We start from the raw sequence: 27,723 nt of genomic DNA on the forward strand, positions 1-27,723 counted from the left end.
ACCGGTTACGAGTTTGTTGCTTATGAGAAGAACAGGCACAGGCTCACAGTGTAATACCGCCCTGTTGCTAAATTATCTTCAGTACAGAGCACATTTCTTAATTATGGTTAACTTTGTTCCGTAAAATGAACCGGACTGAAAATAATACTAAACTCGCCGTGAATGTTGTTGCGGAATTCACATCCTAGTGGTCCTCATATGAAGCAACTAGCTCGTATAGTCTTCATCACAGAGGAATAGTGTGGCTGGCCAGTCAACGACCTTTTTTCCATTTCGCCAGAAAGCGTATTCAAACAGGCACCAACGATACTGGATCATAAACAGAATTTTAGCAACTCTGGCTGGCAGGAAAAACCCACCTTCTTACTCCTTAATACTTGGACTTTAGGTATGTAAATATGGGGTGATAACTTATAGTTTGTGCTCTGTGGAGAAGGATGCTGAGTGTGTGTAGAAATGCCTAGAAAATGACTAAATTGCACTTATGAAGGTTGAGTGAAATGGCTTTGCTGAGGGATGTTACGTGATGGCTCGTGTTCAGCACTTGTGTCACGCTGGAATGAATCATGTATTTTGTTTTGCTAATCTATACCAACATCAGATCAAGAAACCACATGATCTATTTCTTACATGCTTTTCTGCCAGTAAAGCTTGCAGAGCTCTCAGGAGTAGGCTGCAGAGCATCTTGTTGGTAAGAGGGGTTACTTTGGAGTCAAAGAGGGAGATCCTTGCAAAGCCACCCCCGTGGAAGTCATCCGAGACGGGTGTAGATAGCCAGAGACATCGGGATGCGTGAACCGTGTTATCGAGGCACGTTTGTTGTGTATGGAAAGCTAGGCTTGTGTTTAGTCGCAGCTGAGACGTTACACTCGTTGTACACTTTTGATTTGATGTATATTTAAGTGCATGTGTATGGGAGAAAGCTTTCTGCTTCGATGTTTTTGCCATTGCATGTACAATGATGCATCGTAAGTATTTTAACGCATAGACGTAGATAAGCACTGCTGTAAATATAAGAATGCAGTCAAACGTTTATCACACTGTAGCTCACATCAGTAGTTCATATGGCTGGTAACTGCTGTTATTTGTTGATCCAGGAATAATCCGCGTCTCTTGAGACGAGGGTATGCTTGGAATTTAACGGGAAAGTAATTCAGTTCAGCATTTCAGTCTTAGCTTTTGTGGATAGAGTTGTATTTGCGAAGTGAATGAGTTGATGTGAGGTGTGTCCTCACGTTTGAAAAGGCGGGTAAAAGAGGAATCAACAGGTTCCTTACCACTCTATTTGGGACTGCAAGACCTAAGGTTAAAGCTTGACTGTTTCCAGTTGAATTATTGACATTTCCTCCAGTGCCAAACTTTTTTTTTCTTGGCCCTAATGCGTATGCAGTAGTTTGGCTCCGGAGTGCAAATTGAATCAGCATGAGTGTTGATCACTTAACTGTCGTTCAAACTATGCATTATTGCTTGAACAGTTGTCTACTGTAGCAAGTCTGGCGATTCCATGATAGCTAGATAAATTAGCTCTTCTGATTCAGCGCGCTGCTGGGTACGCCTCTTGTGTTATATGTAAACAAAATGACGTCAAGGAATGTGCTGCCTAGCACGTGGTCTCATTGATAGAATAATGGTTAGTGTGAGCGCAGCGAGTGGCTCTTGAAAGGAATGGGCGATGCCACTTATTTTCTTTTCGATCTGATACCAATAATTTTAGTCCAATACTAATAGTAATTATGAAAATTATTTTTGTGCGATTTAATGGGTAATTAAAAAGCATTTATTTTTAGTCATAATTCAAGTTCAATTCAATATTGTTTTTTACATTTGTGTAAAAACAGAAAATTATTAGACGTCTGTTTTGTTTACCCTTACTACAATATAACTTTAGTAAAACCATGGTTAACTATATATATATATATATATAAAGACTTATTAACAACAATTACACACAAACTCATAAGAAATTTCAACTTTAGAGATGTTATTTTAGTGTGAATTTACTGCAGAAGCTGTTTCTCTTACGGTCACGGGTCCGTCTTGTTTGAACGAGCCTTGTGACGGCGCAAGCTCTTGTCTGCTTGTGTCTTTCAGAATGAATGTTAAGATAGGTGGAGGAAGAAATGGTTCCATTCCTGCCCAAGTATTTGTAAATATAGCCTAATCATTTTTATTTTACTTTGAATCTTATGATTATTGTTCATTTTCATGGCAATCAAATGATAATATCCCTAGTTTAAAAATAAAATTAAAAATGTTAGAATCAATATATTAATGTGAGGATTGATAATTTTTATACAACACAAGTATCGGAAGTATCGATACTTAAAGATCGATCTACCCATTCCTAGCTCATGTTACTAGGATATTTCAGAATATTCAAAGTGCAAGCATGTTATCTCTATCGTGTACACCAAATGAGAGTTTGCGGCAATGACATTGCCCATTGTTACTGAGGATTAAACCCTCCACCAGGCATTGGTATGTTTCCAGGTCAGGTCATACAAGGCTTTTTGGCTAGCCCTATGGTGGGGGTGTTCATTTCACATGACTTGCCCCTGCTGGATGTTTCCTCCCTGTCCCCAACAGAGCTCTATGCCAGCAAATATGACAATGTTAGCCGACCATGCAGCCAGACAGCTGCTGGACTTTAACCAGAAACTGGATATCAACCTGCTAGATAATGTGGTCAACTGCCTGTACCACGGGGTTGGGCCACAGGTAAGACCATTTCAGGCACCATATTAAATAGCTTTCAGACTCAATTTATTAAATGTATATATAGATAGATTGATAGATATCTATATATAAATACATATCTATATCTATGTATGTATGTGTGTGTGTGTGTGTGTGTATATATATATATATATATATATATATATTATACACACACAAAGTTAATTGATTAATGGGCAGTATGCATAAGATTACATGAGAGACTTGACTACTTTTTGGTACTTTCATTGTGTGACATATGTCCAATTTTTCCTCCAATTCTAGCAAAGAATGGCCCAGGAGGTGCTGACTCATTTGAAGGAGCACCCAGATGCTTGGACACGTGTTGACACCATTCTGGAGTTCTCTCAGAATATGAACACCAAAGTAAGCTGAGTCCCAACTTACTCTGGTGGAGGGTCATGGTTTTTATATTTTGAGGAAGATCTGATCTCTTGTAAGACAAGACCATTTATTCAGAAAGACACTGAGGTCTCTAACCGATTCCGCTCTACACTTGTGAGATCACATGTTCCTACCCCTCTCCTCACATTCTTTTCTTGGTCAACCAAATTCAGAATTAATTGCACATCAATTAAAGAGGATTTTGAAAATGTATAATTTCTAGAATCCTGAAACAGAACTTCCACACTGATAAACCACATAAAGTTCATTTCAATATAGACAAATTTTCACTTTGCAATTGTTTTAAGCAGATAGACTTAATGCAAATCATTTAGTAATGTTTGCATATTATAGTATTGGGATCAGTTGTGTTTTTCAGTATGTTAATAGCTTCCTCAAAGTATTGCTGACCCAGTTTGCCGTCTGCTTGCCTTTTAAGATTGCTCTTAACACTCTGGTCATTACTAATGTTTTAGTTTATTTATCAACAGTATCTGTAATTTTAAAAAGATAATGGCCCAAAAGTGAGGGCTCTAGAAGAACAGACAGGAAAAAATACAGAGCAGGTAAATTCTTTGAATTTATCTAAATTTATCAAACAAATACTAATGTGTATATACTGTATATGTATGTATATATATATATAGAGAGAGAGAGAGAGAGAAAAAGGAGCAGAGAACAACAGTGCATTAAAGTACTGTTGAACATTTGGCGCTTTTTTTTTCCATTTATTTACTGCCTTTTTTAATAGGTGAAAAAGCAAACACAAGAGAATTATTTGATATTATATATATTATTTGACACTTATTTGATATTAATCACAATGTTCCATTATGTTGATTGCTTGTAATAGGACGAAAAGGGGTGTGTCTTCCTGTGCACCTTGACACAGCTAGGCTTTGGCGGCAGGCCTCCACAAGGTCTACCTTTTCATTCCCTTACTCTCAATTCTGCTGTGCCTTCATTCACACTGCACATGCCTCATACAGAGCTGAGAGACGACAGGGAGATAGGCAGGCAGATTACCCCGTTTTTACTGCAGTCAGGGATAAAAACAGTTATTTCCACTGTAGGGATCGTCAGTATCTGTGTGTGCTGTGATTCCCCTTTTCTCCCTAAGCCTTCAATCTCCTCTGTCTTGGCCATTTTCTGTCTCGATTATTGACCAAAAAACCTTGCAACATCCCAAGAGAGCAATAAAGACTTGATGCTTTGCATAGTTTTGCAATATATTTCTCTCTTTTTCAGTCTTAACGTTTATTGTTAAAACATCTGAAAAATGAAAGGTGAAAGTATCCTGATGGTTTTAGATGGGAAAGTGTGCCAAGGAACTTCCAGGTCTTTTCATTTTGGTTGTTTCTATGTTTTTAGTTTTTTTTTTTTGCATCTAACTTTTTGACTCACAATAACCCCCCGCCCACCCCCCTTTTTGTCTTTGCTGAATTCATTAATCCCTACAGTTGAAATGCTGTTGATCCAAGTAACACAAATGACCATAACAAGGACACTAATGTACCATAAATATCTTCATCTCCTTAAAAGAAGCACATCAAACATATTAAAACAGTGTATAAACCCAAAGCTGTGGCTAGTCTTGCTGTTCCTGAGACCCACACCAGTTATTGTTGGAAATAGTACAGTCTGTTTTATTGAGTCAGTAAGGGGTGTCGTCCTTTTCCTTAGTCGACCTTGTGAGTAGCCACTGACTCTTAAAAAGAGTCCCTCGGTTCTTTTTGTTTTCTGTCGTTGCATCATTCCCCCAAGTTGCTTGCTTTGTTGTGGCTGGGCACAGACTCAAACCATTAGCTGTTTGCCATTACAGTCTCCTTTCCTGTGTTTCACATTCTGGTGTGATATGGCCAGAAACAGCAACACTTCTACAGACTATCGTTCTGTACATCCTATCATGTAGTTAATTGATGGAGGAATCCACATTGTTGGATAAAATGTTTTTTTTTTTTAGTTTGTATTCAAATTAACCCACTGAAATCTGCATGATTTTATTTTTCAGTATCAATTAAATAAAAAATAAACCAGAGAATATATTAGGCAGTTGAAGTTAAGAGCAATGCTTTGTTTTTCTTGTGTAACGGTACAGCTATGGCTGATTGGCTGGTTAAAGTTTGGATCATTAACTCTTGGTTTGTTCTCTTGGCCTTACAGTACTATGCTCTGCAGATTCTGGAAACTGTTATTAAAACAAGATGGAAGATTCTGCCCAGAAACCAGTGCGAAGGTAAGACTGACTCACAAGAATATTTCACACGCCATGCAAGTTTCCTTCTTCAAGTTTAGCACAAAGGCTGGACTTGACTCTACAAGATTATTCTATCTGGCCATCACAACAACTCATTAGATCAAAGTGTGTTATTGCCAGGCTAAGTTGAATTCCCCATTTAAAATGCACGGAAGGTTGTCTGCCCAGCTTAGTGTACATCTGTTTTGAATGCACCAGGATCTGCTCTGTGAAAGATCCTTGGACATTTGAAAGAGGAAAACAACAAGTTTTAGGCTGGCATATTTGACAAATAAATAATATAAACATGCTTTCAGTGCATAAGATCAAAATGTTGCTCTGGTCAAGAAGTCAGTCTTTCCATTGGAGATAATTCACTCTTTTTTTTTTTTTTTTGTTGCATTATTGCAGTGGCCAAACGGTACCAAATAGTGCAAAATTATACAGTGTCTGTATGCATCTCCCGTACTGATAAATCTCATTGCAGTAGTCTAAGGAGTGTGTACAAGTGTTGTTGATAATCAACTGTTGGCTGTAAAGGCATTCAGAATTTACAGCAGAATGTGAAGTTGATATTCGTCACAATTGGCTATTGTTTATTTGTTTCTTAGCAGGCACTTTTTATCTATAGCTATTATAAAGTGCTCTACAGTGACAGTTCCCTTGGAGCAACCTGGGGTTAATTTCCTTGGTCAATGGTGCCATTGCAGCTCATTCATCCATAAATCACCACCAGTAGGGATCGCTTCAGAATTCTTTTGACTGTGCATGCTTTTCTTGATGGAGTGAACATTAAAGATTACTAATAGGCTCAAATTAAGAGAAATGGGGCTGTTTTTAACAGACATTTGTGTTAAATCCTCAGGTCCCTCTTCGAATGAGAGCACATTTAAAACGAGAGTTACTGAAAGTCAGGAGAGAAACAATCTGAAATGTTTTAGTAGATCTTTCAATTTGTCCTGGCCAAATTCCCCCCATTGGCCCCTATCTATCATGGCCTTGTATTAATCTCCATCCCTGAATTGGCTACATCACTCTACTCTCTCCTCCCCACCAATAGCTGGTGTGTGGTGTGCGTTCTGGCGCACTATGGCTGCCGTCACATCATCATCCCTATGCTATGTAAAGCGCTTTGAGTGCCTAGAAAAGCGCTATATAAATGTAAGGAATTATTATTATTAGATGGTTCATGACATCATCCTTATATTAATAACACATTTTCTCAAATTGTAACATAGGATAGCTTATTATTCAACACCATCTAAAATGTATACATGTATTTAAATGACTGATTTCAAATGTGGAAAACTTCAGCAGATCGTTAGTGTGCTGATGCAGATCAGATCTGCACATGAACATACAGTAACAAGACTTCTGAGATGAGCTGCTTCCATCCAGATGGAGAGCTCATGGGGGTTTTGTGCTGTCTTACTGTAAACACTTCTCTGCTCTGCTTTATTTCAGGCATTAAAAAGTATGTTGTGGGCCTCATTATAAAGACATCATCAGATGCAGCCAGTGTTGAGGTCAGTGAACTTCCGCTTATTTTGTTAACTGTCATGCTGCGGTAGCTGTCTGTCTGATGCAAAGCTCTGACTCTTTTCAGAAAGAGAAGGTGTACATTGGAAAACTCAACATGATATTAGTACAGGTAAGATTTTAGGACAAGTTTTGTTTGGTTCCATTAAAGTAATAGCTCACTCAAAAAATATAATTGTCTTAACATTTACTCACCCTTATGCCGTATGGGTTTCGTTTTTCTGCGGAACACAAACGAAGATATTTTAATGGATATATGGTGCGTTTTTGTCTATACAATGCAAATCAATGGGGTCTAACACCAACACTTTTAATCTTGACATTCCAATCATGAATTGATGTTTGAATTCAATTCCTTGTGCTTGACGCATGCGCAGAGCACGTGAACAGTGCTTGTACATTTGCAGAGCCTATCTACAGGGCTCTGCACATGCTTCAAATCATGGCTGTGCCAAGGAGACTGCAGATGTCAAGATTTATAATCAAAAAGTGTTACATTTTGGTTTGCTTCTCAAACAAAACCATTCGTAATGCTTTAAAAGACATGGATTAAACCACTCGAGTATGGATTACCTTTGCACTGCCTTTATGCCCTTTTTGGAGCTGGAAAGTGTTGGACTCCTTTGACTTGTATTGTATGGACAAAATCAATTCTTATCTCCCTCAAAATATCTTTGTGTTCTGTAGAAGAAAGTCATATGAGTTTGAGATGTCATAAAGGTGAGTAAATGAAGAGAGAATTATTTTTGGGTGAACCATTCTGTGAATTTTCTACATTAGACATTTTTGTACATTAGAGGGATTCATAGTCATGGGTGTTTTATTTCAACCTACATTAAAATTACATTTGAAAATATATATATTTATGCATATATATATTATACAACAAAACTGAATATGTTTCTTTAAATACACTGTCATAAACATGATTCATGTTAATTCAGAAACCAGTATCTCATCACATTCACTGCAAACTTAGGTAAAATATATTTTTTTTAGTAGTACAGGAAACACTGCTGCAATTATACAAACTTTGTTTTTAGCAAATTGTTAGCCTGACTCTTGTTCTATGGTGTTCAGATCCTGAAGCAGGAATGGCCGAAACACTGGCCCACATTTATCAGTGACATTGTTGGAGCAAGCCGCACCAGTGAGAGCCTTTGCCAGAACAACATGATCATTCTAAAGCTCCTTAGTGAGGAGGTATTTGACTTCTCCAGTGGTCAGATGACACAGGTGAAAGCCAAACACCTGAAGGACAGGTGAGATTGTATTAATATCTGTTCACAAATGACACTATGTGCCATGTTGTATATGTAAAAAAAGACAGTAAATTACTATTTTCTATTTTTGAATATTAAATTAGGTCATGTTAAGTTAAGAGTTCAACCTGTTGTATCAGTGTATGTTACTTGCTTTTGTTATCAGCATTGTTACATGCTCTGGTTTCTATCCACAGCATGTGCAACGAGTTCTCTCAAATTTTCCAGCTGTGCCAGTTTGTGATGGTATGTGTTTGCTTGCTCTCTTACTTTTCTCTATCACACAAAAACTATACTTTCCAGCTGTTTTTGATTGTGTAAGTATATAGACTTATGTCCAATTAATCAAAACCCAAACTCAGTACATATTCCAGCTGTTCTAGTTTGTTATGGATTGAATAAGACCATAGACTAACACTGTCACGACTGGGGTGGAAGCAGGACAATACAGACAAGAGGTGCGGATCCAAACGCGGTTTTATTAAATGATAATAGGAGAAACACAAAACACTGGAACAAAAACAAACAGTCCACGATGGGAAAATGAAATCAACACACGAACACGAAACATCCACGAACGATCAAACATGGGCACAAGAGCAGGCATAAAATGCTGGAAACATGGAACATCACATACAACAATCAACAAAGACTGAACAAAGAACCAGGTTTAAATACAGGAGGGAACAAACAAGGGAATGAGGGACACCTGCAGGAAACAGTCAGGGAAAGCTAACCAATCAGGGGAACACCAATGAAACAAAGAAACTACAGAGGACTACAAAAACCAAACAGGAACTAAAACTTCAAAATGACAGTACAAAAACAAAAGACAACAGTGAACTTGACAGCATAAAAGAAACTACAAAGGACTACAAAAACCAAAACAGGAAACAGGAACTAAACTAAACTTCAAAATAACAGTACAAAAACAAAAGACAACAGTGAACCTGATAAACACACATTTGTCTAGTTTTGTATGGAGGCCCAAACCTGCATAAATAATACATAAATAAATGTAATAATAAAAAAATAAATAAAGGAATAAATGTCTTGATAAAACAAATATAATTAGTTTTTAATTGTATTCCAGAATTTATTATTGTATGACTTTATTCCTTTATTATATTCTATATTTATTTTTAACTTTATTTTTTATTCTTTTTAACTTTTAATTATTTATTCATTTATTTTGTAAATGTATTTATTCATGTGTTAATTTATTTTTTATATTTATTTATTCCCACATATATTTATTTCCATATTTATATATTCCCATATATATTTATTTATTTATACATGTATTTATTTTTACTTTTCTGTGTGCAACATGGAAATGAGGGAGGCAGTACTTGCGTAGCTCCAGTGCATCATTGGTTGAGAGATCAATAGTACTAATCGGAAGCAGATGGATGTCCCACCTTAGCACCCTCTGACTCGCAGAGATTTTGAATATGCAGGGATCGTTTTGCAGAGAGTTTAACAATCCAGAATGTGCTTCGACATTCATACCGGCATGCAGCTCTCCTAAAACATCAATAAGCACCTCCACTCTAAATGAAACATAGTCATTTGATGTGTGGTTATCGACTTCATTCGCAAGTTGCGCAACTCTCTAGATATATATGAAGCGTCAGCTATAGTTTATTTTTTATTTGTATTTTTTTTGTGCAGAACTTATATATATATATACATACATACATAAATGATCAGGGAAATTAAGCATGGTTGTATCTTTTACAATGAACAATCTTAACAACAGAAATCAATAGTATGGATTTGTGGACACCAAAATATGAAGTTATATACACAGAAAAAAAAAAGCATAAGGTTAAATCATATAATTTATGAAACTTGGTCATTTTGTTGATTTGTTGAAGGAACAGCTCCCCACTTATTTTGTGATTGTAGTATAACCAATAAATCTTGGATTGACTTAAGCTCTTATGTTTTTAGCCCCACAAATGGCTATAGTTTACACAATATGGCTATGATGTGACGTCACAGCAAAACAAGTCAAGAGTAATCGAGCAAACGCTTCTATCTATGATAAACCAATGGTAAGCAGGACACGCCCACATAATTATCATACAAGAGACAGAAATGTAAGAATAAATACAAAAATAAATAAATGTGGGAATATTTAAATATAGAAATAAATACATGTGGGAATAAATAAATATAAAAATAAATGAATGCATAAATAAAAATAAAAAAAAACAAAACAAATGAAAGAATAAAAAATGTTTTAAAGAATAAAAATAAAAAGAGAAAATAATAAATAATTTTCATCCAGGGATCCGAGAGATGGGATCTCCTGGGAAGAATAGGCGCGCGGTTTTACCTCGGCTGAGGGAAAGGGCGCTAGGCGCAAGCGATTCACCTCGGTAACAGTTCGTCAGCGTGTTACCGAGTTCTACGGGGTCGGACCTGAGAAAACACGGGACGATACCAACTCAACCCGGAAATTGTAAAATCTCGCGAAGGTATTAGGTGTTGCCCACCCTGCTGCTCTACAAATGTCTGCCAGGGAGGTGCCCCTGGCCAGTGCCCACGAGGACGCAACACTTCTGGTTGAGTGAGCTCGAATCCGTAAGGGGGGGAGGGGGGTCACAGCCTGGGTGTGATAAGCCAATGAAATGGCAATGACAACCCAGTGGGCGAGCCTCTGTTTGGAGACAGCGTTCCCTTTCTGCAGTCCCCCGAAGCAGACAAAGAGCTGCTCAGAACGTCTAGAGCGCTGCGTGCGGTCCATATAGGTACGCAAAGCACGTATCGGACACAGCAACGAAAGGGCTGGGTCTGCCTCCTCCCGGGGCAGCGCTTGCAGGTTCACTACCTGATCTCTGAAGGGCGTGGTAGGAACCTTGGGCACGTAGCCCGGTCGCGGTCTTAGGATCACATACGTGTCTGCCGGACCGAACTCCAGGCAAGTATTGCTGACAGAGAACGCTTGCAGGTCCCCGACCCTCTTGATTTAGGCGAGCGCGATCAGCAGGGCCGTCTTGAGAGAGAGGGCCCTGAGTGCAGCGGAATCTAGCGGCTCGAAGGGGGGTCTCTGGAGGCCCGTGAGGACCACTGAGAGATCCCAGGAGGGGAACAGGCTTGGCCGGGAGGGATTTAACCTCCGGGCACCTCTTAGGAACCTGATAATTAAGTCGTGCCTACACAGAGACTTGCCGTCTACTGCGTCGTGGTGAGCCGCGATGGCGGCGACATACACCTTAAGGGTAGAAGGGGACAGCCTCCCCTCCAGCCTCTCCTGCAGAATTAAGAGCACTGACCTAACTGCGCACCTCTGTGGGTCTTGAGCCCGGAAGAACACCAATTTGCGAACAGGTGCCACTTTAGGGCGTAAAGATGCCTGGTAGAAGGGACTCTGGCTTGGTTGATCGTGTCTACGACAGTAGGTGGTAGACCGGCTAGATTTTCCGCGTCCCGTCCAAGGGCCAGACGTGGAGGTTCCAGAGGTCTGGATGCGGATGCCAGAGCGTGCCCCGTCCCTGAGAAAGTAGGTCCTTCCTTCGCCAGGGAGGGGCTGTCGCGAAAAGCATAAGGTCCGAGAACCAAGTCCAAGTGGGCCAGTATGGGGCCACAAAGGTGACTTGCTCCTCGTCCTCCCTGACCTTGACCAATGCGTACTTGTGCAGCCCCGTGGGCCAGCTGTGTGCTAGTGCGTCTGCCCAGAGGGGAGCCTCTGTTCGGGCGTACCAGAGCAGGCAGTGGGAGGTTTCTCGGGAGGCAAACGCGGGACCGCCGCAGAGGATGCCATATACCCCAGGAGCCTTTGGAAAAGTTTTAAAGGGACCATTGCGCCTGGCTTGAAGGAAGCGAGGAATTTCAGCACCGACTGCGCATGCTCGTTGGAGAGGCGTGCGGTCATTGAGACTGAGTCTAACTCCATGCCGAGAAAAGAGATGCTCTGAACCAGGGTGAGCTTGCTCTTTTCCCAGTTGACCTGAAGCCCCAAACGGCTGAGGTGCCTGAGCACCTGGTCTCTGTGCGCGCATAGTAACTCTCGTGAGTGGGCCAGGATGAGCCAGTCGTCGAGATAGTTGAGTATGCGGATGCCGGCTTCTCGGAGCAAGGGCTGCCTCTGTGACTTTCGTGAAGACGCGAGGGGACAGAGGCTGGCCGAAGGGGAGGACTTTGTACTGATACGCCTGGCCGTGCGTGAGCATTTTGAATGGGAGTTCTGCTTTAGATTCTCTTATCTGCTGTATAAATGATATCAAAAAGTGTATGGCAATTAATTTTCTTCACCTAAATGAATCAAAAACTGAAGTGATGGTGTTTGGTACACCTGGCTCTACCAAAAACATGACTAATGATCTAGGTTCCTTTACTTTTAATTTACCTGACAAAGTTAAGAATCTTGGAGTAATTCTTGACCCTGATCTAAAGCTTGATAAACACATCAATTCTGTAGTCAGAAGTAGTTTCTATCATTTAAGAAACATTGCAAAATTGAAACCCTGTTTATCTTTTAAGGACATGGAAGTTGTTATACATGCTTTTATTTCTTCAAGACTAGATTACTGCAATTCATTGCTCTGCAGCATTTCTCAAACTTCACTGTCACGTCTGCAGTTAGTCCAGAATGCTGCTGCAAGATTGTTGACCGGGACAAAAAAACACAACAATATATCCCCAGTGTTAGCATCTCTTCATTGGCTTCTAGTCAAATTTAGGATTCAATTTAAGATTTTATTATTTACTTTTAAGGGTTTACATGGCATGGCTCCTCCCTATATTACGGATCTCCTTCAGCAACACACACCTTGTAGACTACTAAGGTTGTCACAGAGTTTATTTTTAACGATCCCGAAGTCCCGTCTTAAGTCAAAGGGAGATCGAGCCTTTTCAGTGGCTGCACCACGGCTGTGGAATAGCCTTCCACTACATATCATGTCTTGTACATCAGTTGATGTTTTTAAATCTTATTTGAAGTCTCACCTTTTTCCACTTGCTTTTAATTGTGCTTAATGTGGGTTCTTATTTTATGTGTTTTTATATATTTTATATATTATGTATTTATATGATCTGTTTTTGCTATAATGTGAAGCACTTTGGTCAACATGTGTTGTTTTAAATGTGCTATAGAAATAAAATTGATTGATTGATTGATTTTGAGCAGAGCCCGGTTGAAAACTCGCAAGTCCAAGATCGGGTACAACGAAGTAAGGGCTGTAGAAACCCTTCTTCATTTCGGTTGGAGGGACAGGCTCTATCGCGCCTTTGAGTAAAGGAGTAGCGAATTCCGTGCTCAGGGAATTGGCATGTTTGCTGTGTACTGCGGAAAAACAGACGCCCGCGAAGGGGGGCGGGGGCCTGGCAAACTGAATTGCATAACCGGGTCGAATGGTCCGGCCCAGCCAGTGTGACGGGTTGGGCAGTGAAAGCCACGCCTCCAAACTCCGTGCTAAGGGCACCAAGGGGACGAGTATTTTGGACGTACCCGGCGGGGCGGAGCAGGTGATGCGGCGTCGGGAGGCAAGGGTGCGTCCCAAGGCTTTAGTGCTGAGAAAATCTCAAAGCACTTATCTTGCTCCAGGCGCCTGGCAGGGGGCGGGTTCGTGACTGAGGAGGAGGTCCGATTTTGGCGTCCTCTGGACTCGTCTGAACCGGCCGGCCGGGGAACAGTCGTGGGGCTGAGGGCGGTCGGATGTCTCAGGAGCGCCTGGGAGCCTTCCGGGTCCTCGAGGGGGTCCGTGAGACAGGGGGCATTCAGGAAACGAGTCTTGTCGGTTTCACGCATCTCGACCAAGTTCAACCAAAGATGACGTTCCTGGACCACGAGCGTGGCCATCGCCTGCCCGAGTGACTGCGGCGCATAGGGATCAGGGCCACCCCCGTGCATGTTTCTGAGCGCCTTGGCCTGGTGGACTTGCAGGAGGACCATGGCGTGCAGGGCGGAGGCAGCGCGTCCAGCGACGCTGTAGGCCTTCGCGGTGAGCAAGGATGTTGTCCTACAGGGCCTGGAGGGGAGTACAGGGCGACCCCACCAGGTGGTAGGGTTTCCGGGGCATAGCTGGAGTGCAACCGCCCTATCCACCTGGGGAATCGCCGTGTATCCGTGGCACGCTCCGCCATCGAGGGTGGCGAGAGCGGATGAGTGAGTGGCGCTATGACGAGTGGAGAGGGGTGCTCTCCACGATGACGTCAGCTCATCGTGCACTTCCGGGAAAAACGGGACCAGGGGCTGTGAGCGGCGCCCGGATTCCAGGAACCAGTCATCCGGCCATGATGGCTGTGGGTAGGATGGAGTGTTCCAATCCAGCCCCACGCTAGCGGCGGCCCGGGAAAGCATGTCGGTCATCTGCGCGTCGGCCTCAGCCTGGGCGTGCTGGCCCGAAAGCGGCAGCCCAGGGGAGTCCTCTGCGTCAGAAGCCACGCTCTCCGGTGCAGCGGCGAGCCGCTGTTACCTCGAGCACGGACGGGAGTCAACGAGCGTGCCGGGGGGCGGGTGGTCCGAGGGGGCATACCCGGCGGAGCTGCACCTGCTGCCGTCCCCAGATCGCTTCCGGCGCCAGCCGCATTGTCCTAAATCCCGTGGGAAGACGGAGCAATGCGGTGGGGGGGGGCTGGAGTGGCTTGCTTTCTGTTGAAAGCGAGCCATGACCGCAACGTTGCCATGGTCATGCTCTCGCAGTGAGAGCATGAACCATCCACAAACGCATGCCTCGGTGTGATCGCTGCCCAGACACACGAGACAATGCCTGTGGCCGTCTGAAGCGGAGAGCACTCTACTGCATCCAGCAACAACACGGGGCGGAAAGGCATCTTTATAAAGACGCGTCCTGAAAAGGATGTTCAACGCCGCTGTGTTTTGCTCTTTTATAGGAAATGACTCTTTTAAATAAAATCACTCTTTTAGGATAACTCTTTCGAGTTGTCTGCGCTGTCGAAGCGCCCAGGGGCAAAATGCACAGCCGTGCAAGAAGGAGAAAAGCTGCTGTTATGCGCCGTCGATCCAACAGCATGCAGATCGTCATGAAGGAATGAACAGGAACTGGTGTGTGTGACTCGAAGCAGACTGCATGCACTACCATCGGCTCCGAAGAAATGTTCTGAATGAACTCCCGTATTTGCCCGCTTAAATACCCGTATGTCCGGGGGCGGGGTATGCAAATTATGTCTGCCAACTTCTCATTGGCCTTTTTTCATAGTTCAGAGGCATATTCGGCGCTCAAGAGAGACCCCTAGTGTCGCTTCTCCGACACAACGCCGAGAGAGCGACAGAGTGTTTATGGTTGTATATGTAGTTGTTATTAATATTTTTCCACTATTCTCAGGAAAATTCACAGAATGCCCCTCTGGTGCATGCTACTTTAGAGACTCTGCTGAGGTTTCTCAACTGGATTCCGTTGGGATACATTTTTGAAACCAAACTCATCAGTAGTCTGGTGTACAAGGTAACATGTCTGGAAATTTTTGCGTGCTGTTACAATCTTTTTTTGAAGGATTAGCAATAGAGTAGAAAGATTTACTGTTGTGTGCTTTTGAAGATGATTTCATTTATATCTTTTCCACACATTTCCAGGTTAACTAACACTCATTTTAGTATATTTTATATGTAAGTAGTAATGTACAAGTAGTCAGTTGTTGTTTTTTTAAATAAGGCTAGACAAGATCAGGTGTTGTATCACACTGGAGGGGTTTATTTTATGATAATGACTGACTTGCTGTACATTATCCCTCTTATTACACAGTTACTTACTAAATAAATAAATAAGTGAACATGAAATATTGATTTGAGTTTAAAATATTTTATGTTAGAAGAGACCATGGAGTGATATGAGAGATGTGAAACTAGCACAGATTAACCAATCAGAATAAACATAGCTAGAGAGAAGTGTAATAAATAACTTTATAGTATATGTAATTGTTGTAAAATGAAATGGTTAAGTTATATAGGCGTATGCAATAAAAACTACATAGTTTTTACAAAGCAGTGGTCTTCTACTGTGTCAATCTGTAGTTTTTAAACGTGCCGATGTTCCGCAACGTGACGCTGAAGTGCTTGACTGAGATCGCAGGAGTTAGCGTCAGTCAATATGAGGAGCAGTTCGTCAGTCTCTTCACTCTGACCATGATGCAGCTCAAACAGGTAATACACACTTATTTTGGCTGGTCTGTGGCGCAGGTCAAATGCAAATGAAAGAATAATGCCCCTTTTATTCAGGAAAGTCTTGTCTCACCAGTCAGTCTTGGCACGGTTCAATATTTTCTTTATTACTGACTCTTTCTTATGTGTTGAAGATGCTTCCCCTGAACACCAACATCCGGCTGGCATATGCAAATGGTAAAGATGACGAGCAAAACTTCATTCAGAACCTCAGCCTGTTCCTCTGCACTTTCCTCAAAGAGCACGGACAGCTGATAGAAAAGAGATTGAACCTCAGAGAGACTCTCATGGAGGTACACACACAGACCGAAGCTTGGAGAGATATGGAAGCAAACACATTAAATCAGCCTCAGATATGGAAGAATGCAAACACAAGATTTAACACCTGTTTGTCTCTCTGTTTAGGCTCTGCATTACATGTTGCTGGTGTCAGAAGTGGAGGAGACTGAGATCTTTAAAATCTGTTTGGAGTACTGGAACCATCTGGCAGCTGAGCTGTACAGAGAGAGTCCCTTCTCCACCTCCACATCTCCTCTCATTTCAGGGAGCCAACACTTTGATGTACCACCCCGCAGACAACTGTACTTGCCTGTGCTGTCTAAGGTTAGTAGACACCAACTCAAGTTCCAATGGCACCTGAGATGGCAGGAATCTATTTTTTTTTTCACAGGCAGCAACAGTAAGTGTGTTTGTGTTCCCGTGCTGCAGGTGCGCTTGCTGATGGTGAGCCGCATGGCCAAGCCAGAGGAAGTTCTGGTGGTGGAGAACGATCAGGGCGAGGTGGTTCGAGAGTTCATGAAGGACACAGACTCCATCAATCTCTACAAGAACATGAGGGAGACACTTGGTGAGAGCTCTGCTATTCTTCTCTATGGCTACAGACCAGTGTCAGAAATGTTATGCCAAGTGGTTCAATTTAATCTATCCATTAAAACATTCTCATTCTAAAGAATTAACTAGACCTAGAATAGAATTTTAAAAACATATCAACAGATACATTTGTAAGATGTTACAAACAAAGAATATTAATTAATTTCAGTTTTTTTCCTTTTCTCACACATTTATAATTTTGGTGCAATTTTTGCCCTGAGCTCTGGTTAATTTCTGACCCTGATTCAGACAATCTAATGGTTTTCATCTGAACTGTGTCTGTGTTTTAGAGTTTTTTTTGACTATCTATCTTTCTGCAGTCTATCTGACCCATCTGGACTATGCTGATGCAGAGCGCATTATGACAGAGAAACTTCACAATCAAGTGAACGGTACTGAGTGGTCCTGGAAGAACCTCAACACGTTGTGTTGGGCCATTGGTTCCATCAGTGGAGCCATGCATGAGGAGGATGAGAAGAGGTTCCTCGTCACAGTTATTAAGGTGCACTAATCTTCGAATCAATGATTTATGTACTTTCTGTTCTATTCCAGCATGACAATGCCCCTGTGCACAAAGTGAGGTCCATTTAAAATGGTCTTGGATCTGGACTGACCTGCACATAGCGCAGACCTGATGAATTGGAACACCAGCTGTGAGCCAGGCCCCATCGCCCAACATCAGTGCCTAACCACACTGATGCACTTGTGTCTGAATGGGAGCAAATCCCTGGAATTGATGCCTATGCTTTTGAAATTAAATGTTCATCAAGCACATATGGTTTCACATTTTCTTTGTGCTTCATTATGGATTTATTGAATTAAAATTAGTTAATATTAACTGGATGCTAGATGTGTGGGCACACCCCTCTATTTTATGCATCCTTTTCATCTGCAGAGTACCACTACACCCATAGAAACAAGTCTTAGTACTAATACTTAGTACTATGATTTTTAATTTGAATGTTTTCTACAGGACCTTCTGGGTCTATGCGAGCAGAAGAGAGGCAAGGACAACAAGGCTATCATTGCCTCTAACATCATGTATATAGTGGGCCAGTACCCACGATTCCTACGTGCGCACTGGAAATTCTTGAAGACTGTCGTCAACAAATTGTTTGAGTTCATGCACGGTGAGTCACAAAGGCTTCAATCCTTAGAATAGAATCAAAGATTTACATCTGTCTACAGCTATAACATCTTTGGTCTAATCTCTAAATAGAAGCAGCTTTAATGTCAGATTTTATTACACATACATAGCAAGTGCTAGATTTGAGGTATTTATGGAACAGCTCTGTTATGATGTATAAAAAATTATAATTTTAGCTTGACTTTGCAAGAACATGAAATTGAAAAAGTGTTCAGTTGTGATTTTTATTTGATTTTTTTACTATTTGCTTCACTCAGAAACCCACGATGGAGTGCAGGACATGGCATGTGACACATTCATAAAAATCTCTCAGAAGTGTAGGAGGCATTTTGTGCAGGTACAGGTGGGAGAGGTGATGCCCTTTATTGATGAGATTCTCAACAACATTAACACCATCATATGTGATCTGCAACCCCAGCAGGTACCAGTTAACCCCATCCATCTCAATTAGCCTGTTTCAATGTGTTATTTTGACACTTTGCATTTTAAAAATGTTTGTGCAGATGTTTTTTCAGTGGTGCTTGATATGAGTAATCTCCTTTTCTCAGGTGCATACATTTTATGAAGCTGTCGGCTATATGATTGGAGCGCAAACTGACCAGGCTGTGCAGGAACACCTTATAGAGAAGTACATGTTGTTGCCTAACCAGGTGTGGGACAGCATCATTCAGCAGGCCACCAAGGTGATTTTAAAGCAATATATTTACCTTAAAATAGTGCTAGTTTATTACAGACAGTGAATTTTGTTAATATGTGAATAAATTAGACACGTGATCTGCACTGATAGATTCTTAAATGGCTGTTTATCCTACTTCATGCCGTAGAATGTGGACATCCTGAAGGACCCAGAGACTGTGAAGCAGTTGGGCAGCATTCTGAAGACCAATGTCAAAGCATGTAAAGCAGTAGGACACCCTTTTGTTATTCAGCTGGGACGAATCTACTTGGACATGCTCAATGTATACAAGTGCCTAAGTGAAAACATCTCGGCTGCAATCCAGACAAATGGTGCGTGTTTTTCTGTATGCAAGCAAGTATCGATATAAATACTTTTCAGAGTTTCCCTTCAGAGTTTCAGATCATGTGTGTATTTTTTTATGTAAGGAAATAGTAAGTTAAATTTACATGCATTCTCATATGAATATGTGTATTTGTATTTGTCACACAGCGTTAGATCCACATTAAACTGAAGTCTGTCTTATCACACAAACTCGCTCAGCGGGAAGACAAAGGGCTGAGCGAGCTGAGCTTAGCGCTTTGTGCGTGTGTGAAAAGCAGTCCATTACAGTGCTGCCTGAGCAGCTATGTATAGCACTGCAGCTTGAACATAATGAGTGAAGTTTAACTGAATAGTAGCCCAAAGTAAATTCTATTTAATGAGAAAGTCTGACTTAATCTGATCACTTTAATGTACACTTCAAATCAGTGGCGGGCCATGCATTTAATTTCTAGGCCTTCAATGTGATTCATGCCATTAAGAAAACACAGTTTCACAATGAATTAGTCTCCCTATGCCTTTGGGCATCATACATTGTCGCAGCTAACCAGTAATACCAATTCACGTTTTAAAAACACATCCACGCATGAAAGCCAGAACTTGAAATGACACTTAATGCTCAAGCAAGCCTAATTGTAACTGCAGCATGACTGTTTTGTGAAATGAATGTCTACTGAACAGACATTCAAAAATCAAAAATTTTCATATGCATCTACCATGGAGGTCTATAATACTATCTAATAATATTTGCAATTTAAATGTTGCTTGAAATAAATTTTGTTTCATCAGGCTACATGGTTATGCTGCGTTCCATTCAAGGTGGATGTGGGATATTCCTGCTTGATATTTCCAACCATAAATGCATTCCATTCCCCGATATTTGGAACTGCAATGCTCCCGTTAGCTTAGCAGGGGTTTGACTCTCATTAGAGATGTCTCTTAGCAACCCAACTGATAAACAATGTTGCAGTGCTAGCATTTGTGCTTCAGGTGTACGATTATCAAAAGAGATCATAATGTTTTAAACACCTGCTTCTGCAGGCATTTGTTAAACAAGCTTTAATATCATGTAATGTGGAAACAAACTAATTTATCGATATTACTTAATAAAGTCAATGTTTATCACTTACTTTGTATATCTCCCTGAGTGTCGACATGTTTGTGTGACATCGTGCCCCTGCAACTCGGTGAAATCGGATTTTAGAATTTCTGCACAAGCCTAAGATTTACAAGTTGTAAATCTGACTTAAAGATGCATTCCATTGCACTTTTCCTAGAAGGAATTTGTAAAACTTTTCGTTTTTCTCTATTTATTTGTAGATTAATTAAGAGTGGTAAGCAGTTAAAAATACATAGGCATAAAGGTGATTGAGATTGAATGAAAGGATGAATTTTTTATTTTATTTATTTGGCATTTTAGGCCAGCAGAGAAGGAATTGCTGGCCCTGAGAATTCACCACTGGTGCAAACATTATATAATCTGCTGCACTTAAGCACCACAGGGGCTTTGTTTACATCTCTCAGTGCTAGTTTGTGTGCCTGATTTGCAGTTGACTGTTTTATAGGTGAGATGGTGACGAAGCAGCCTCTGATCCGGAGCATGCGCACAGTGAAGAGAGAGACGCTGAAGCTGATCTCAGGCTGGGTTAGCCGCTCCAATGACCCACAGATGGTGAGAGACACATCACAACTATGTTTTGGCAAAAGTCTGTACTGAAAGTGCTGAACAAATCAAGGTTTTATACTATATGTACCTTATTAAAACCCTTTGAGGAAACTAGACACCAGCACAAGGCTTTGCATTCATGTCTGTGATTGTTAAATTAGTTTTAGTGTCTGCAGGTAATTCTGTTATACCACTTTCTGGGGCTGCTCAGATTAGCGCTGTCCTTACACAACACACATATATCTGCTCATCCTTTAAGCCTGTCTGCGCATGTTGTTTTTGTTTGTGTTCCAGGTGGGGGAGAACTTTGTTCCTCCACTGTTGGATGCTGTGCTCATTGATTACCAGCGCAATGTCCCGGCAGCAAGAGAACCGGAAGTGCTCAGCACCATGGCAACAATTGTTAACAAACTGGGTGGACACATTACTGGAGAGATTCCACAGATATTTGATGCAGTTTTTGAGTGCACATTAAATATGATCAACAAAGTGAGTAGCCCTAATTCAACAAGATTGAATTCTGTAATCAAAATAAAACCTTCCATTGTCATTTTATTAAAGGTGAAATATTTTCCTCTGCAAAAAAGTTTACTCTTAAAGAAATTAATTGTAATTTTTAAACATATATTTAAAATCATGCCCACTCACATGAGATAAGGACTCCAGTCAAATCAGTAACCTTATAAAAGCAGTTTTATTCTGCATGGTGCAGGGGCACCCTCATGGGGGCTGCCATTTTAGATCATATGACCAGGTGCGCACTCTCTTATTCTCAGTAACCATCTTGTTATTGGAAACTTTCACTCTTGGATTAAAGGGGTCATGACATGGGTTTTTTTATTGTATTATTATGTTCCCTTAGGTGCAATTATAGTATTAATATATTTTTTTTTAAGAAAAACTTTTAAAATCTAGTGATTTATGACCTTTTCCCACCCTGTTTCTCATCCTCTGATTCAAACAGTCTGTTTTGGAGGCGTTTTCCATTTAAGACTTCAGTGTTAACGCCCACTGTTATGATTGGCTAACGTCAGTGCCTATGTATCAATTATTGACGCTCCCAGCCAGAACAATATGCAAGTAAACTAAGTAAAAACACTGTGATTATTCATAATGAATGAAATTGCGCTTTAAAAAGTAGTTTAAAGTTTAAAATAGATTACTTACAGTTTGCGTCGTCGTTGTTCCCAGAATAGTCGGCACGGACTTATCTTTGAGCAACAGTTTTCTGGCAAAGCCAGCATCATATTGAGATTTGTTCTCAAAACAGTCATCCTTAAAATGTACAGAACAAACGCTTAAGTTAACACTGCCGTGACTGGGACGTCCGCAAAAAATAAACTGCATCCATTTTTCCCTGACGTCTGGATCTTTCGGCAGCTTATTCAGAGGTTTTGTTTGACCACAGCCAGGAACAGCACATCTGTGTGGCATCGTAATTTTCCTGTGCACAAGTAGTCTCTGTCAGAGCTCGCTGTCCATCGACTGAACACTTGTGAGGCGACGGCGATACTGAAATGAGCGTAGTTGTCTTAGCGCTTAAAGCGTAGTTATCTTGTGCTGGAGGCGGTCATATGCAAACGCTGGTACGTCACTTCTAACCGTCACGTCACTTCTAACCATGAATCCAGAACGAGCTGTATTTTGAGCTTGATTAAATAAATGATTCGTTTAGAATGGGGAGGACGTCTTAAAATATTAAACTTGCAGGACGTTTTAATGATACAAAGACCTCTTATATACCAAAAGATCAAGGCAAATTTGGTTTCTCATGTCATGACCCCTTTAAATTAATCATGGCTGATTGTGAATAGTGAATTTCTACAATGGCATCTGTTACTGAAAACTTCGGATTTTGAATTATGCTGCATCCACACCACTAGGTATCACTGTAAGTCCAAGATGACATGAAACAAAAGATACTACGGCACCTTTAATAAACACAACTTGTATTTGTTTGTTCTTTTGAAGAATATTAAAAAAAAATTTGTTTGGTTTGTGTGTGTGTGTGTGTGTGTGTGTGAGCGTGTATTTATCACTTTGTGGGGACCAAATGTCCCCATAAGGATAGTAAAACCCGAAATTTTTGACCTTGTGGGGACATTTTGTCGGTCCCCATGAGGAAAACAGCTTATAAATCATACTAAATTATGTTTTTTGAAAATGTAAAAATGCAGAAAGTTTTCTGTGAGGGTTAGGTTTAGGGGTAGGGTTAGGTTTAGGGGATAGAATATAAAGTTTGTACAGTATAAAAACCATTATGTCTATGGAAAGTCCCCATAAAACATGGAAACACAACATGTGTGTGTGTGTGTGTGTGTGTGTGTGTGATACTCTTTAGTGTTTAAACTTGCTTGGTTTTGTAATTGTTTAGGATTTCGAGGAGTACCCAGAGCACAGGACACATTTCTTCTACCTGCTGCAGGCGGTGAACTCTCACTGTTTCCCAGCATTCCTGGCCATCCCACCAGCACAGTTTAAACTTGTGCTTGACTCAATTATATGGGCCTTTAAACACACGATGAGAAATGTGGCAGACACTGGTGAGACCCTCAGATGCATTTATAACAGCCAGACTTCTAATGTACTATAATCATTTGTCATAAAAAACAAACATCAAATGTGTTGGCAGGCCTCCAGATTCTCTACACGCTGCTGCAGAATGTGGCACAGGAAGAGGCAGCAGCACAGAGCTTCTATCAGACATACTTCTGTGACATTCTTCAGCACATCTTCTCTGTCGTCACAGATACATCACACACAGCTGGTGAGTTCTGGCCAACTTCTTGTTCTCTCTTGGTCTCACTCTCTCATATGTCCTCTTTTAAGTCCTCTTATTACGTTTTCCTGAAAACTGATTAATCAGTGTCAGACCGAAGGGTTTTTTAAAAAAAATACAATTATGGAGCAGATATAATTTAATTTAATGTTATATAAATTTTGTTTTTAAAAATGTATTTTTTCAATGTACATTTACTTCAGGTATTGTGTTAAATCTCTGTGCATTTGTCCTGCAGGTTTGACAATGCATGCTTCTATCCTGGCATACATGTTTAACCTTGTTGAGGAAGGAAAAATCAGCACAACTTTGAACCCCTCAAACCCAGTCAACAACCAGGTGTTCATCCAGGAGTATGTGGCCAACTTGCTAAAATCAGCTTTCCCACACTTACAGGAGTAAGTATCCAACAGTGTACCTAAATGTCCAGTCTGAGTTTTCTGGTTCAAATAGCTCTGGTGATGCTGCACAGCATGAATTATAGTGACCTCAAAAAGTAGTCATACACTTAAGCCACACTTTAGAAATGTAGGAATCTTATTGCATTAGATAAAAAAAATACCAAGTCACATCTGCTAACACATGATGCTAGTAATTTCCTCAGAACTAACTTCAGAGTTCTTAGACATTTTGCAATTACTTTTAACTAACTGATTCTAAAGTATGTTTTAATGAATGTATCAAGACAGTTCCCATCAAGTTCACTCAGGTGTCCTAGCAAAATAACAACAGTTCATCATAATAAAAACTATAGGCTTGTTCCACTAAATTTAACCAGTAAGTGTCCAAATATTTTTATCTCAACTTGGAACAATATGTCTATTAACAGACTTCTTTCTTTGAAATGTTAAGTGTTAAAGATTGCTTGGGCTATCTCTAAAATATAATGCAATGATGTTCATGCTGTACATTTGTGTGGCATACATGTCTAAATATTTTGGTGACACTGTAGGTTCTTTGAAAGGTGTTTTCTTAGCAAATGGGTTTTAATTAAACAAAAGCAAGTGCAGGTAGTTAATGTAAGTGCATCTTTGTACTTCTTTCCAAGTAAGAAAAGACTAAATCTCAAGTGCCAATAAGTAGACTAATTGCAGTTGCTGTGATGATTATGGCATAGGGTTGACTCCTATGCAAATCAGCCCTCAGGGATGAGCTCATTTTCTCTCAGTAGGCACCTTGCTGTGAGACGAATGTATGAACTTGAACCAGTAACGGTCTTAACAAAAACTAGTTTTAAAAATGTAGAGATATATTTATGTTTCAATATATAAGTATTCCCTGTCTGATAATGTGTCTGTTCTCTCTGTCTCTGCAGTGCCCAGGTGAAAGTGTTTGTGACTGGCCTGTTCAGTTTAAACCAAGACATCCCAGCATTCAAAGAACACTTGCGGGATTTCCTTGTGCAGATCAAGGTTAGTTGCAAGCTGTCTGTCCTACTAAGAGAAGGACACCTGTGTAATTGTTATCTTTTATTATTTCTTTACTGAAATAAATGTTGTCTGTAGTAATATACTGTAAATACAATAATTTTTGACTTCAGTAGTAATTGTATTAAAAACATTTATTTCTTTGTTTCCTATACCACTATAAAGCAATGGCGCTGCTGCTTAATATTGTGAGCTTGCAGTCTGAACAAGTTGTGCATCGTGACTAGTAGTACGTTTCATAAACAAATGACTCTTTATCAGCCAGTTCTTTTAATTAATCGCTCAAATAGACTCACAAACGTACACGTTATCTGTTTCAATTAGTCTAATGAATCCTTCCCTGAATGATCTCGCTGTATACGACAGGGCGATTACGGAATCCCAGGTCACTTTCAGTTCACTTAAATCTGATTGAAATCATTTAAGCATGTTGCCAAAAGTATATTTTTAATGTTTTATTTATATAATTTAACAAATTATGGGGTGGGGACAGAATTCTTTAGGAAACACTGGTGTGAATATAAGTGTATATTTATGTGCAGTACATGGGGAGATGTAAGTGTTTAAATAGAGGAGATGATGTGAGAGAGAGCATGCTGTCACATTGACCTTTAAGGGATCTTGAAGTATTGTGTAACTATATGGGTCATTAGGAGTGCAAAGGGACTGTGTGTGTGTGTGTGTGTGTGTGTGTGTGTGTGTGTGTGTGTGTGTGTGTGTGTGTGTGATTATAATGATGATTGTGGCAGAGATGACAACTTTCTGGCAGAGTGCGGCCGTGCAAGCAGACCTCATGAAATGCTCACTCGTTACTCTGTACCTACAGGAATTTGCGGGTGAGGACACCTCTGATCTGTTTCTGGAGGAGAGAGAGGCCTCGCTGCATCAGTCCCAGGAGGAGAAACACAAACTTCAGATGTCTGTGCCTGGCATCCTCAACCCTCACGAAATACCTGAGGAGATGTGTGACTGAGTTCACACAAACATTCACACCACACACACTGTACTGACTCCTAAACATACTAATCACACAACTAAAGCAGTGTTGTGGCGGCGCTTCTGTGCGCCATCTGTGTGTTTTCTAGTAAGTGTGCGTGTGAACTCTTTTGGCTCTTCCTGTAAGGAGGTGATTTCCGCACTTGGCTGTCTCTTGACCAAAACAAGGGCAATCTGTACATGATACTGTCACCCAGTGGCCCTGTTTGCATTGTTTCTGTTTCATAAAGACACTTTATTGTATTAGCTTTCCATTGTTAACAGCTTATGTTTGGTCAGCGCTGCATGAAGTGTCACATCTGTACAATCATTTCTTGCTTACATGCTTTTTTTTCTGTCTGCCTTTCCCCTCCAGTCCTGTCCTCTCTTTCCACACATCATGTATGTGTTCATGTACAGTATATTATAAAGACCAGAGTGCGGTTTGTTGTGTTGGCAGAGAGCTTTGTGTGTTCTGGCAGTGGGCAGATGTACCTAGTGTCAGCCCGTGCCCGATTGCAGCCAATGAGCTTCACACCTTTTCCAGCCCATGAGAATGTTGATGAATGGCAGTGATTGTTGAGGTCGCAGAGTTGCTGTGTTGCTCACTGGCTTAGGTTTTGTGGTCCGTGTGTGTGTGTGTGTGTGTGAGGAGCCAAGAGACGTTTGGGACTAAAGAATGTTTATGCTTTCTGAAGAGAGCAGTAGAATGTGAACTTGAATGGATCACTGAGTGAATGGTCTGATCGATGCTGCTGTGGTTGTGAGTGGCGTTTGGGTCCATTTATACCCGCAACTCTGTGGCGTGAAAGCTCTCTGTTTTCTTTTCTAGGCGGGAGTGTTCAGCAGCCCTCTACTTGTTCATATCAGCATAATTGTACAGCATCTTTACTACCATGGGAACATACAGACGTTTGGTCCTGTTTCGATGTGGGTGTGTGAGCGTGCGCGTGTTGTCACTATGCCGACATCAGGTTTTTTTGTTTTCCTCAATGAGGATGGTTGCTCCTTTTGTAAGCTTTCATTAAATTGAAGTTTTAAAAAAAGTGGTTAAAATATTTATGGGGTATTGTAGGCTAAACCTTTACCTGGAGTTTTTTTGAATTGTACTAATTTACATTGTTTACCATGCTGTAGTGCTGCAGGACACTACCTTGAGCAAAATAAATCTCAGTTTACATGTAATTTTATATTTTTGCATTTTTCATTTGTATCCTTTTGAGTCCTGTCCAAATAAGGCAAAAGGGTTTTAGTCAGAGAGCATGGAAATGCCAACATTCTCATTAGGAAAAGAATGTATCAATCTAAATACTGATAATCAATGGTTAATTCCCCTTTACAATGCATTGCATTTGTTGTGAAACTTTTTGAACTGATTAAAGTTAATGAATTGTATAACTATGTCTGATTTCTCTTGGGTGCCTTGTCATTATAATGTGATGTATGGAAATGTATAAATTAAAACCTCAAGTAAATTGACTGGGCAGAGCCATTAACACCAATCACAGATTGTTATACCACATTTATAAACATTTAACTTGTGTACATTAAGTTGGGGGAAGTTCAAATACTTAAAA

At 40.6% G+C, this 27,723-nt stretch overlaps 1 protein-coding gene across 1 annotated transcript; it reads left to right on the plus strand.

Moving 5' to 3' along the window:
• On the plus strand, positions 1-27,544 carry LOC127662250 (exportin-1-like). The gene is made up of 25 exons (XM_052153367.1): positions 1-388; positions 2,587-2,718; positions 3,001-3,102; positions 5,284-5,356; positions 6,821-6,882; positions 6,963-7,007; positions 7,976-8,157; positions 8,355-8,403; positions 15,453-15,572; positions 16,139-16,267; positions 16,420-16,578; positions 16,691-16,888; positions 16,994-17,132; positions 17,476-17,657; positions 18,129-18,285; positions 18,560-18,723; positions 18,851-18,985; positions 19,127-19,310; positions 20,865-20,971; positions 21,260-21,454; positions 23,340-23,508; positions 23,598-23,732; positions 23,983-24,142; positions 25,060-25,156; positions 25,998-27,544. Exons 2-25 carry the CDS (start codon positions 2,593-2,595, stop codon positions 26,142-26,144), a joined length of 3,216 nt encoding a protein of 1,071 aa, XP_052009327.1. The 5' UTR covers positions 1-388; positions 2,587-2,592; the 3' UTR covers positions 26,145-27,544.
• Positions 27,545-27,723: the final 179 nt, after the last annotated feature.

The sequence above is a fragment of the Xyrauchen texanus genome, chromosome 22 (genome assembly GCF_025860055.1).
Source record: "Xyrauchen texanus isolate HMW12.3.18 chromosome 22, RBS_HiC_50CHRs, whole genome shotgun sequence".
Taxonomy (NCBI): domain Eukaryota; kingdom Metazoa; phylum Chordata; class Actinopteri; order Cypriniformes; family Catostomidae; genus Xyrauchen; species Xyrauchen texanus.

What these genes read in the sequence shown, in the direction of transcription:
- LOC127662250 (XM_052153367.1), top strand. Translation starts at nt 2,593, where the DNA reads ATGCCAGCAAATATGACAATGTTAGCCGACCATGCAGCCAGACAGCTG. An exon ending in ACCACGGGGTTGGGCCACAG is followed by an intron (nt 2,719 to 3,000) that starts GTAAGACCATTT and finishes CTCCAATTCTAG; the next exon opens with CAAAGAATGGCCCAGGAGGT. An exon ending in GAGAAATGTGGCAGACACTG is followed by an intron (nt 23,509 to 23,597) that starts GTGAGACCCTCA and finishes ATGTGTTGGCAG; the next exon opens with GCCTCCAGATTCTCTACACG.